The sequence below is a fragment of the Oncorhynchus tshawytscha genome, linkage group LG07 (assembly GCF_018296145.1).
Source record: "Oncorhynchus tshawytscha isolate Ot180627B linkage group LG07, Otsh_v2.0, whole genome shotgun sequence".
Taxonomy (NCBI): domain Eukaryota; kingdom Metazoa; phylum Chordata; class Actinopteri; order Salmoniformes; family Salmonidae; genus Oncorhynchus; species Oncorhynchus tshawytscha.
Window position 1 is genome coordinate 55,588,685 of NC_056435.1, and position 13,344 is coordinate 55,602,028.

At 44.3% G+C, this 13,344-nt stretch overlaps 1 protein-coding gene across 7 annotated transcripts in view; it reads left to right on the plus strand.

The window, feature by feature from the left end:
• LOC112254856 (plasma membrane calcium-transporting ATPase 1) overlaps positions 1-13,344 on the plus strand; it is a 176,601-nt gene that overhangs the window by 107,785 nt on the left and 55,472 nt on the right. For all 7 annotated transcript variants that reach the window (XR_006083793.1, XM_042324651.1, XM_042324649.1 and 4 more), the window contains 3 exons: positions 4,074-4,265; positions 4,456-4,669; positions 10,055-10,266. Coding sequence is in view for 6 of the 7 variants with exons in the window: in XM_042324651.1 (XP_042180585.1) it covers positions 4,074-4,265; positions 4,456-4,669; positions 10,055-10,266 (618 nt within the window). In the remaining variant the exon portion in view is untranslated. The remainder of the gene's footprint in view (positions 1-4,073; positions 4,266-4,455; positions 4,670-10,054; positions 10,267-13,344) is intronic.

A 13,344-nucleotide genomic window follows, 5' to 3' on the forward strand; every position in this document is an offset into this window, starting at 1 on the left:
CAGAATAGGAGTGAGTGAGATTGTGTGAGTTACACCCACAATAACATCTGCTAAATATGTGTATGTGACCAATACATTTTTTTTTTTGCATCTGATTCTGCTAGTTAATCAGACAGACGGAGACAGAGAGGGAGACAGACAGACAGAGACAGACCCAGAGAGAAAGAGAGACAGACTCAGGGAGAGAGAGAGACAGATTCAGAGAGAGAGAGAGATAGAGAGACAGACCCAGAGAGAGAGAGAGAACACACACCATTGTAAATACAACCCATATTTATGCTTATTTATTTTATCTTGTGTCCTTTACCATTTGTACATTGTTAAAACACTGTATATATATAATATGACATTTGTCATGTCTTTATTGTTTTTAAACTTCTGTATGTGTAATGTTTACTGTTAATTTGTATTGTTTATTTCACTTTATATATTCACTTTCTATATTATCTACCTCACTTGCTTTGGCAATGTTAACACCTGTTTCCCATGCCAATAAAGCCCTTGAATTGAAATTGAATTGACTTGAATTGAGAGAGAGAGAGAGACAGACCCAGAGAGAGAGAGAGAGAGACAGACACAGAGAGAGAGAGAGAGAGAGAGAGACCCAGAGAGAGAGAGACAGACCCAGAGAGAGAGAGAGACAGACAGACCCAGAGAGAGAGAGAGACAGATCCAGAGAGAGAGAGAGAGACAGACCCAGAGAAGAGACAGACCCAGAGAGAGAGAGAGAGAGAGAGAGAGAGAGAGAGAGAGAGAGAGAGAGAGAGAGACAGACCCAGAGAGAGAGAGAGAGAGAGACAGACCCAGAGAGAGAGAGAGAGAGAGACAGACCCAGGGAGAGAGAGAGACAGACCCAGAGAGAGAGAGACAGACCCAGAGAGAGAGAGAGAGACAGACCCAGAGAGAGAGAGACAGACCCAGAGAGAGAGAGAGAGAGAGAGACAGACCCAGAGAGAGAGAGAGAGAGACAGACCCAGAGAGAGAGAGTGAGACAGACCCAGAGAGAGAGAGTGAGACAGACCCAGAGAGAGAGAGAGAGAGAGAGAGAGAGAGACAGACCCAGAGAGAGAGAGACAGACCCAGAGAGAGAGAGACAGACCCAGTGAGAGAGAGAAAGAGAGAGAGAGACAGACCGAGAGAGAGAGAGAGAGAGAGAGAGAGAGAGAGACAGACCCAGAGAGAGAGAGACAGACCCAGAGAGAGAGAGACAGACCCAGAGAGAGAGAGAGAGAGAGAGAGAGACAGACCCAGAGAGAGAGAGAGAGACAGATCCAGAGAGAGAGACAGACCCAGAGAGAGAGACAGACCCAGAGAGAGAGAGAGAGAGAGAGAGAAAGAGACAGACCCAGAGAGAGAGAGAGAGAGAGAGACAGACCCAGAGAGAGAGAGAGAGACAGACCCAGAGAGAGAGAGAGAGAGAGACAGACCCAGAGAGAGAGAGAGAGAGAGAGAGAGACAGACCCAGGAAGAGAGAGACAGACCCAGAGAGAGAGAGAGAGACAGACAGACCCAGAGAGAGAGAGAGAGAGAGAGAGACGGACCCAGAGAGAGAGAGAGAGAGACAGACCCAGAGAGAGAGAGTGAGACAGACCCAGAGAGAGAGAGACAGACCCAGTGAGAGAGAGAAAGAGAGAGAGAGACAGACCGAGAGAGACAGACCCAGAGAGAGAGAGAGAGAGAGAGAGAGAGAGAGAGAGACAGACCCAGAGAGAGAGAGAGAGAGAGAGACAGACCCAGAGAGAGAGAGAGCGAGAGAGAGACAGACCCAGAGAGCGAGAGAGAGAGACCCAGAGAGAGAGACAGACCCAGAGAGCGAGAGAGAGAGACCCAGAGAGCGAGAGAGAGAGACCCAGAGAGAGAGACCCAGAGAGAGAGACAGACCCAGAGAGCGAGAGAGAGAGAGACCCAGAGAGAGAGACAGACCCAGAGAGCGAGAGAGAGAGAGAGACAGACCCAGAGAGAGAGACAGACCCAGAGAGAGAGAGCGACCCAGAGAGAGAGACAGACCCAGAGAGAGAGACAGACCCAGAGAGAGAGACAGACCCAGAGAGAGAGACAGACCCAGGGAGAGAGACAGACCCAGAGAGAGAGAGACAGACCCAGAGAGAGAGAGACAGACCCAGAGAGAGAGCGAGACCCAGAGAGAGAGAGAGACAGACAGACAGACGGAGAGACAGACAGACGGACAGACAGACAGACGGAGAGACAGACAGACGGAGAGACAGACAGACGGAGAGACAGACAGACGGAGAGAGAGACAGACGGAGAGAGAGAGAGACAGACGGAGAGAGAGACAGACAGACAGACAGACGGAGAGAGAGGCAGACAGACAGACGGAGAGAGAGAGAGACAGATGGAGAAAGAGAGAGGGAGACAGACGAAGGGAGAGAGGTAGACAGATGGAGAAAGAGAGAGAGAGGGAGACAGACGAAGGGAGAGAGGGAGACAGACGGAGAAAGAGAGAGAGGGAGACAGATGGAGAAAGAGAGAGGGAGACAGACGGAGAAAGAGAGAGGGAGACAGATCGAGAAAGAGAGAGGGAGAAAGAGGGAGACAGATGGAGAAAAGAGAGGGAGACAGACGGAGAAAGAGAGAGGGAGAGAGAGGGAGAAAGAGAGAGGGAGACAGATGGAGAAAGAGAGAGGGAGACAGATGGAGAAAGAGAGAGGGAGACAGACAGAGAAAGAGAGAGGGAGACAGATGGAGAAAGAGAGATGGAGAAAGAGAGAGGGAGACAGACGGAGAAAGAGAGAGGGAGACAGACGGAGAAAGAGAGAGGGGGACAGACGGAGAAAGAGAGAGGGAGAAAGAGAGAGGGAGACAGATGGAGAAAGAGAGATGGAGAAAGAGAGAGAGAGGGAGACAGACGAAGGGAGAGAGGGAGACAGATGGAGAAAGAGAGAGGGAGACAGACGGAGAAAGAGAGAGGGAGACAGATGGAGAAAGAGAGAGGGAGACAGATGGAGAAAGAGCGAGGGAGACAGATGGAGAAAGAGAGAGGGAGACAGACGGAGAAAGAGAGAGGGAGACAGACGGAGAAAGAGAGAGGGAGACAGATGGAGAAAGAGAGAGAGAGGGAGACAGACGGAGGGAGAGAGGGAGACAGATGGAGAAAGAGAGAGGGAGAAAGAGAGAGGGAGACAGATGGAGAAAGAGAGAGGGAGACAGACGGAGAAAGAGAGAGGGAGACAGACGGAGAAAGAGAGAGGGAGAAAGAGAGAGGAAGACAGACGGAGAAAGAGAGAGGGAGACAGACGGAGAAAGAGAGAGGGAGACAGACGGAGAAAGAGAGAGGGAGACAGATGGAAAGAGGAAGAAAATGTTATGCACAGTAATTGAAAATGGAAAGGATAATGATATAGCCCCGGGCGTTATTTGCCCTAAATCTCCTGTCTAAACGAAGGATTGCGGAGAAATAAAATACTTTTTAATAGCTAAGCCTTTCTCTCCTACCCTTCTCCAAAGTGAATTGATTCACATGATTGTGAAGAGAAAAGGGCAGGTGTCAGAGGGGTCAAATGCAGAGCCAACCTATAATGAAATGCTGATAGGTTGCTTGTAGGCACACTCGTTCTTTTCAACAGGACTCAAACTTTGACACAACACCGTGGCTAGGTTTCTCACCATCATCCACCTGGCTGATGCACGGCAGCCATTTTGTGCTGAACCACTAACCACTCAACAGCTGTGGGGTGTTACACTTTGATGGTGGATGATGTGAGTTCCCCATACAGTATAGCAATTGAGATCTAATGAAAAGTGCTACATAAATGCAATTCATTTTAAATAAAGAGAATATACATTTTTTTAAATGTACTTATATAACAATTTTCAACGAATCTCCATGTGCATAAAAAGTTAAACAACCACCAACAAAAATGTAAATGATGGAGATGGAAAGTGTCAGTTGGGATGAAGTTTAGTCAGTTTGGGCTGAAAACAGTGTAGGTTCAGTGGAGGGTGCGTATGTAAAACCGTATGAAAATGATTGGAACCATCACAGATACAACCATCGTCATTAGCCTCATTGTAATCCCCATAGATTTAACCCCTCCATCTCTGTCTCCTGATAGGGTATCGCCGGTACGGACGTGGCTAAGGAAGCGTCAGATATCATTCTGACTGACGATAACTTCACTAGCATCGTCAAGGCTGTCATGTGGGGCCGCAATGTCTATGACAGCATCTCCAAGTTCCTCCAGTTCCAGCTCACTGTCAACGTGGTGGCCGTCATCGTGGCCTTCACTGGCGCCTGCATCACGCAGGTAACACACTTACCAAAGTTAACATGGGGATGCTTTCATTTTCTCCCACTCCAATCTTTCTCTATCTCTCTACCGTCCTGTTTCTATCTATTTTATATTTCAATAATTTAGCAGATGCTCTTATCCAGATTTACAGGAGCAATTAGGGTTAAGTACGTTGCTTAAGGGTGCATCATGCTTCTCTCTCCAGGACTCTCCTCTGAAAGCGGTGCAGATGTTGTGGGTTAACCTGATCATGGACACCCTGGCTTCCCTGGCTCTAGCCACCGAGCCCCCCACTGAGTCACTGTTGCTGAGGAAGCCGTACGGCCGCAACAAGCCCCTAATCTCTCGCACCATGATGAAGAACATCCTGGGTCATGCCGTCTACCAGCTCACAATCATCTTCACCCTCTTGTTCGCTGGTGAGACCATCACACACTGGAACAAACAGAGTTAGACCGAACTGGAACAAACAGAGTTAGACCGAACTGGAACAAACAGAGTTAGACCGAACTGGAACAAACAGAGTTAGACCGAACTGGAACAAACAGAGTTAGACCGAACTGGAACAAACAGAGTTAGACCGAACTGGAACAAACAGAGTTAGACCGAACTGGAACAAACAGAGTTAGACCGAACTGGAACAAACAGAGTTAGACCGTACTGGAACAAACAGAGTTAGACCGAACTGGAACAAACAGAATTAGACCAAACTGGAACAAACAGAATTAGACCAAACTGGAACAAACAGAGTTACGACTGGAACACATGGGGTTAAACCACACTGGAACACACGGGTTACGACCACACTGGAACACACAGGGTTAGACCACACTGGAACACACAGGTTATGACCACACTGGAACACACAGGGTTAAGACCACACTGGAACACACAGGGTTAAGACCACACTGGAACACACGGGGTTAGACCACACTGGAACACACAGCTTTAAGACCACACTGGAACACATGGAGTTAGACATCACTGGAACACATGGGGTTAAGACCACACTGGAACACACAGGGTTAAGACCACACTGGAACACATGGGGTTAAGACCTCACTGGAACACACAGGGTTAAGACCACCGTGGAACACATGGAGTTAGACATCACTGGAACACATGGGGTTACGACCACACTGGAACACACAGGTTTAAGACCACACTGGAACACATGGGGTTAGACCACACTGGAACACACATGGTTAAGACCACACTGGAACACATGGTGTTAGACCACACTGGAACACACAAGGTTAAGACCACACTGGAACACGCAGGGTTAAGACCACACTGGAACACATGGGGTTAGACTTCACTGGAACACACAGGGTTAAGACCACACTGGAACACATGGGGTTAGACCACACTGGAACACACAGGGTTAAGACCACACTGGAACACATGGAGTTAGACATCACTGGAACACACAGGGTTAAGACCACACTGGAACACATGGGGTTAAGACCACACTGGAACACATGGGGTTAAGACCACACTGGAACACATGGGGTTAAGACCACACTGGAACACATGGGGTTAAGACCACACTGGAACACATGGGGTTAAGACCACACTGGAACACATGGGGTTAAGACCACACTGGAACACATGGAGTTAGACCACACTGGAACACACAGGGTTAAGACCACACTGGAACACACAGGGTTAAGACCACACTGGAACACATGGAGTTAGACCACACTGGAACACATAGAGATAGACCACACTGGAACACACAGGGTTAAGACCACACTGGAACACACAGGGTTAAGACCACACTGGAACACACAGGGTTAAGAACACACTGGAACACATGGGGTTAGGAAAATATAGTGCCTTTGGAAGTTTTTCAGACCCCTTGACTTTTTCCACATTTTGTGACATCCTTATTCTAAAATTGGTTAAATAAATAAAAATCCTTAGCAGTCTACACACAATACACCATAATGAATCATTGAGAACGGGTTTTTAGCAAATAAAATAAAATTGTGGGGAAAAAAACATATTTACTTTCTAATGTGGCTTTTTTGAAAGATATCATGTAGTAGAACTGCATAAGTGTTGCTCTACAGTTTCTGGAGGACTGAGTTTTGAAATCAGTGGAATTAGAGTATGATAGCAAAGGAGATTGTTGCAAATATGTAAACAGAGTCGAAAAGAGAACACACAGAAGGCTGTTTTATTAAACACTTCTCTCAGGATTACATCTTCAAACTAAGGGCAACCATGGCATCCGTGACATAGAGGGAGAAGCATCCATCCATGTATACGGGTTAGATAGTCTAGCTAGCTACATTTTCAAATATGACATGTTTTTAATTTTGTCAGAAACTCGTTTTCATTTCGAGTTAAAGTGTACTGTTAGCTAGCTAGCTAACGTTATCTGTCTGGCTCGCTAGCTAACATTACATTTATGATCTGTGTAGTAATGTTATTCGTATCTCAGAACAATTTGCCTTGCTAGTTATAGCCTAATATTAGCTAGCTAACAATGAACATGGTTGGTTAGCTACTTGCAGATTCAGGGTAGCAACATTATGAGATGGGATTATGGTTAACTGTTTAGCTTGCTAGCTAGCTACATGTCTAAACTCCACTATTCAAGTAACAATTTCAATAGAATGTTCCTGATGTCACTGCGACAACTGTCGATAAACTTATCTGGTAAATTCACTCTGTCTTTCTACTCCGATTTCAGAGCACGCTTGTCTGTGTGCCAGAGTGCAAAATAACTGACTAATCTATGATGCTCAACACCCGTTGAATATGACCGGTGTCAGTAAATGTTGGCAAAAAAGCACAATTAAATTGTTGCCAGCAGCACAGTTGCAGTCACCAACGCTCTGGATAACATAAAAACAGCCTAACCAGCTCTGCTACGGCGAGTAAAATGGTCAGAGTGAGGTGTTCTCTCATTTGTGTCTGGAAGTAGCTAGTAAGCTAGCCAACATTAGCCAGTTAGCTTGGGTGCTTGACTGCTGTTGTTAGGTCAGAACGCTTAGATCAACCCTACTCCTCGGCCAGAGCATCCAGTGTGGCTCTGAATGCTCCGAGAGCGAAACACTGAATTTACAAACAGAAAATCAAGCAATCTGGTTTACAAACACCCAGAGCGCACTCTGGCACTCCATGTTTAGTACATGTCCTCACATGTGAATCCTTAAAGAGATGGGTGGGGCTAAAGCTTAAGAGGGTGTGAACGATGCTGAATGGGTGTAGACAAAACAAGGGTGCTCCAGTAGCTGTACTAAAAGATTTTCTCAAAAGTGAGGTTAAAAGTTGATCAACTTTCAAAGCAGAATTACTTTCCCATTGTTCCTCAACTGTAGTGTATGATATACCATTTTCTAGCTCTGTCTCTACTTTTAGACAATGTCAGGTTATGGCGATATAGGACTCGTTTTACTGTGGACATAGATACTTTTGTACCTGTTTCCTCCAGCATCTTCACAAGGTCCTTTGCTGTTGTTATTGGATATATTTGCACTTTTCACACCAAAGTACGTTCATCTCTAGGAGACAGAACGCGTCTCCTTCCTGACCGGTATGATGGCTGCGTGGTCCCATGGTGTTTATACTTGCGTACTATTGTTTGTACAGTTGAACGTGGTACCTTCAGACGTTTGGAAATTGCTCCCAAGGATGAACCAGACTTGTGGAGGTCTACAATTGTTTTTCTGAGGTCTTGGATGATTTCTTTTGATTTTCCCATGATGTCAAGCAAAGAGGCACTGAGTTTGAAGGTAGGCCTTGGAATACATCCACAGGTACACCTCCAGTTGACTATATTTTTGTATAGAACATTTCTGGGCAGAACTGAAAAAGCGTGTGCGAGCAAGGAGGCCTACCAACCTGACTCAGTTACACCAGCTCTGAAAGGAGGAATGGACCAAAATTCACCAAACTTATTGTGGGAAGCTTGTGTGAAGGCTACATGAAACATTTGACCCAAGTTAAACTATTTAAAGGCAATGCTACCAAATACTTTTTGAGAGTATGTAAACTTCTGGGAATGTGATGAAATAAATAAAAGCTGAAATGAATCAGCTATTATTCTGACATTTCACATTCTTAAAATAAAGTGGTGATCCTAACTGACCTAAGACAGGGAATTTTTACTAGGATTAAAGGTCAGGAATTGTGAAAAACTGAGTTTAAATGTATTTGGCTAAGGTGGATGTAAACTTCCGACTTCAACTGTATATATGCATTATAAGGTTTAATATTGTTCCCCAGTTATTTTCTAGTCTTTGCTTCTTATAAGAAATGGTCTGAGAGATGTGTGAGTTAATGTTGTCAAAACAGGTTGTCTGTGAGAAAGCGCGTCAAGGCTAAAAGAGATTCATAGACACAGAACCCTGTAGGTGAGTGAAAGAGGTAAGAGACAAGTCAGACGTACCACTATAAAGCAACTACGGGAGTGGAAAATTACTGCTGAGCCCTTAGAAAACACTGGAACTATTGTTCTCTCCTGCAAGTTTGTATAACTGTATATGCATGGGCTTGGTCTCATGAGTAGAAGGTGTTGATGTAGGCAGTTACATCACTAGGGGTTGACTGCAAGCATAATTAAAGCAACTTGGACTTTTCCTATTTTGCAGAACTCAGGAGAGACATCAGTTGTATGTTTGATCTTTGACTTCGTTCTACAGCTGTATTTTAATTACAATTGATATGATTTATAAGTGCACATTTTGAGTATTCCTTATTTGTTAAGTAAATAACGGAGCCCAGAAAAGTGGAACCCTCGTTTACCCAAAGTGAAACCAAGTTATTTATAGCCCAGTTTAGAATAATGGTGTTGTACCAAAGCACTTCTCTGCACACCATTCAATTCTAAAATGAATATTCTAGGTCTTTTCTTGATTTATCATTAGTCTCCAGTTAGTCCAGCGTAAATTAACAATATTCAACATATTCTGGAGGTCATCTTCTGTCTCGGCAAGGAGAACTATGTCATCAGCATACAACAGGTTGCCCAGGAATATATCCGCAACTTCATCATTGACCTGAACACTGGCAACTGGAGCCCGATAAAGAGCCCATTCTAATTAGTCTATAAGCAAGGAGGTCTCGTCACCTCGACAAAAGCCTTCTGAAAATCAATAAAACAGGCAAAAGTTGGTTCTCTCTTGAATTCTAGCCCAGACCACTGTGTAGACAGAATGAATAGGTGTGGTCTATACGCACATTTCCACTTTTGATGTGGAAATGCCCCTTCTTCACTTCCATTAATATTTTGTCCCAGTACCGTGTTACCTTCAGATGGGTCACTTGTGGGGATCGTAGAGTAAAACGGAAAGTACGATCTTTCCATAGATGGGTCATATTAATGTGTAGCTCAAACTGTTCGGATGCTACAGACAAAAGTTGGTAGATCTGTGGTACTAACTTCAGACGAGTCGAGTGACACTTGTGAGGGCCGTTGAGCAAAACAGAGAACACCACCTTGTTCATGAGTTTCATATTTCCATAGAGGGGTCATATCTGTTTGTAGCCCAAAACCGTTCGGACGCTACAGACATTTTTGTGAAAATACACATTTTCAGGATGTCTCCTGGTCTGACAAACGACACTGTAGCTCTGCCACTTTCCAGATGTAGATGCAGAAGGCTGACATTGGCGGACGTAGTGATTGAGACACAGCCTATACAACAACAAAAAACATATCTCTAACTTAAACTGACGGATTTTGATGGGGATTTTTTTATTATGCTAAATTAAAGAGATGTTTGCTTAAACAAAAAGTGATTTAACATCACATATAACTGTTATCCTGTTTGCTCTTCCCCCTCTCCCAGGAGAGAACATCTTTAATATCGACAGTGGGCGCAACGCACCACTCCACTCGCCGCCCTCGGAGCACTACACCATCGTGTTCAACGTGTTTGTCATGATGCAGCTGTTCAATGAGATCAATGCCAGGAAGATCCACGGAGAGAGGAACGTTTTTGAGGCCATCTACCGTAACCCCATATTCTGTAGTGTGGTCCTGGGAACCTTCGTCCTGCAGGTACAAACACACATACTGTACATACTGTAGACACACACACAGACAGACATAAACTCGCACACATAAACACACGCATCACACACAGTCTTGTACAGCTACCCTTGTGGGGACACACAATTCAGTCTCATTTCAAATTATATTTTCCCTAACCCCTAACCCTAAACTTAACCCTAACTCGTACTCTTACCCTAACCTTAACCCTAACCCTAACCTTAACCCCAAAACATAAACTTAACCCTAAACCTAAACTTAACCCTAAACCTAAACTGAACCCTAACTCCTAACCCTTAACATAATTCTAACCCTAACAAAAATTCTAAACTCAACCCTAAACCCCCTAGAAATATAATTTGACCTCGTGTGGACTAACAAAATGTCACAAGAATAGTTAATCACGTCCCACACACACACACACACACACACACACACACACACACACACACACAGACTGTAAACCCAGGCCTGGAATTTCATGATTTTATGGGCAAGGCCATTTAGCCTTCAATTAAATACTAGCTATTCTGTTAATAAAAAACACATGTGTATGTTAATGTACGTACATATTTAGTCTACATGTCAAAGTGTAGGTGATAGCATTTACGCTACCGTTCAAAAGTTTGGGGTCACTTAGAAATGTCCTTGTTTTCCATGAAAACATACATGAAATGGGTTGCAAAATGAATAGGAAATATAGTCAAGACGTTGACATGGTTATAAATAATGATTTTTAATTGAAATAATAATTGTGTCCTTCAAACTTTGCTTTTGTCAAATAACCCTCCATTAAATAATCCTCCAGTAATCGAGCCCCCGCAATGGAGGATCCTCCATTTGCGACCTTTGGCATTCTAGTTGTCAATTTGTTGAGGTAATCTGAAGAAATTTCACCCCATTCTTCCTGAAGCACCTCCCACAAGTTGGATTGACTTGATGGGCACTTCTTACGTACCATACAGTCAAGCTGCTCCCACAACAGCTCAATAGGGTTGAGATCCAGTGACTGTGCGAACCACTCCATTATAGACAGAATACCAGCTGATTGCTTCTTCCCTAAATAGTGATTTCATAGTTTGGAGCTGTGCTTTGGGTCATTGTCCTGTTGTAGGAGGAAATTGTCTCCAATTAAGCGCCGTCCACAGGGTATGGCAATGTGTTGCAAAATGGAGTGATAGCCTTCCTTCTTCAAGATCCCTTTTACCCTGTACAAATCTCCCACTTTACCACCACCAAAGCACCCCCATCACATTGCCTCCACCATGCTCGACAGATGGCATCAAGCACTTAGGGTTGGACCTTTACAGCAACAACAAAAAAACATTTCAAAATAAGGAGGAGGGGCATGAGTCACTCACCAAGTCTGCTTTTTCCTTGGATATTTGTTGCTGCTCTTGACTGATTCAAGCAGTCCTTTGTCCTTTTGCAAAGCTAGAGAGAAGTCCTTACATGACAAGTCACAGTTCACAGATATTTGAATGACATTTTTGATCAGCTCTGTTCTGCATCTGTTTCTTGAGTCTGACAATTTAATGGTCATCAGAGAGAAAATCCTCAATACAAAGGCTTTTGAGCCTGGCACACTGAGGACAAAAGAGTCAATCCTGAACATGTTGATCAAGTTGGCTTTCCCTAGGTTTTGGTAAACTGCCACCCACTTCTCACTGGTAGATTTTGTGGTATCCTGTCTGGTATTCTGTATTACCTCCCGGCTAACACAACACTCTTCATAGAGTTGGTCCATACTGACTATCTGTCATTTTGAGGGCAACCACCACCTGCTCCAGGTTAGTGAAGGAGAGCTCCTCATAGAGGCTGGTCAGTTTCAGTTTCAACAGGACATTTTCTGGTGAGAAGTCAAACCACTTGTCAATGTATGTAATGACAGTGTCATAGAACTTCACAAAGTCCTGTTGCTGCTTAGACCTTTGTGCTGGCAATTGTTTGTCCATCCGCTGCTTGGTCTGGTATCCAAAAAAGCTGTCCTGTTTCTGCTGAAGCATCTTCATTTTGAACTTTTGGACTTCCTCTAAAGTTGGCATTGGTATTATCTGCTGCTTAGGTTGTGATGTGTCTAATGTCCAGTTCATGCTTTTCCAGACAGTTCATCAGATCTTGATGTTTGCCATTTGCAGTTTCATCACTGTCTCATAAAAGTCAAGTAACTTGCACTGCGCTCCATCAGACACAGAGAAATCTCACGCACACTGGAAGCATGTTCCTATTTCCCTTGTTTGAGGCATCACTGAGAAATACACCGGCTCACCTTCGGTCGGGGACAGATCATCCAAAATATCTTGCACCGTCTTTGGTCCTAAAACATTCATTGTAATCATTTCAGATTTTGTTCTTCCCAAGTGCATCTTCTTTGCAACATTTGAGTCATGAAACAAAGCACAGTTGAGCTTAACAAGACAGTCGGTGCTGTTGTGGCTGAGTCCATGTTTAACCGTATGGTACACATACAAGACGTCACTAAGAATGCACCAATGTGTGCACAACTGAGCAAGAGGACAAGTACATGAGAGTGTCTAGTTTGAGAAACAGACATTAAATAGTGCCCGCAAAACACCAGTCTCAACGTCAACAGTGAAGAGGCGACTCCGGGATGCTGGCCTTCTAGGCAGAGTTGCAAAGAAAAAGCCTTATTTCAGACTGCCCAATAAGATGTGCAAAAGAGCACAGACACTGGACAGAGGAAGTTTGGAAGAAAGTGTTATGGGCAGACTAATCGAAGTTTGAGGTGTTGAAAGAAGAACATTTGTGAGACCAGATCTCAACCCTATTGAGCTGTTGTGGGAGCAGGTTGACTGTATGGTACGTAAGAAGTGCCCATCAACCCAATCCAAATTGTGGGGGGTGCTTCAGGATGCATGGGGTGAAATCTCTTCAGATTACCTCAACAAATTGACAACTAGAATGCCAAAGGACTGCAAGGCTGTAATTGCTGCAAATGGAGGATTCTTTGACGATTGCAAAGTTTGAAGGACAAAATTATTATTTCAATTAAAATCATTATTTATAACCTTGTCAACCTCTTGACTATATTTCCTATTCATTTTGCAACTAATTTCATGTATGTTT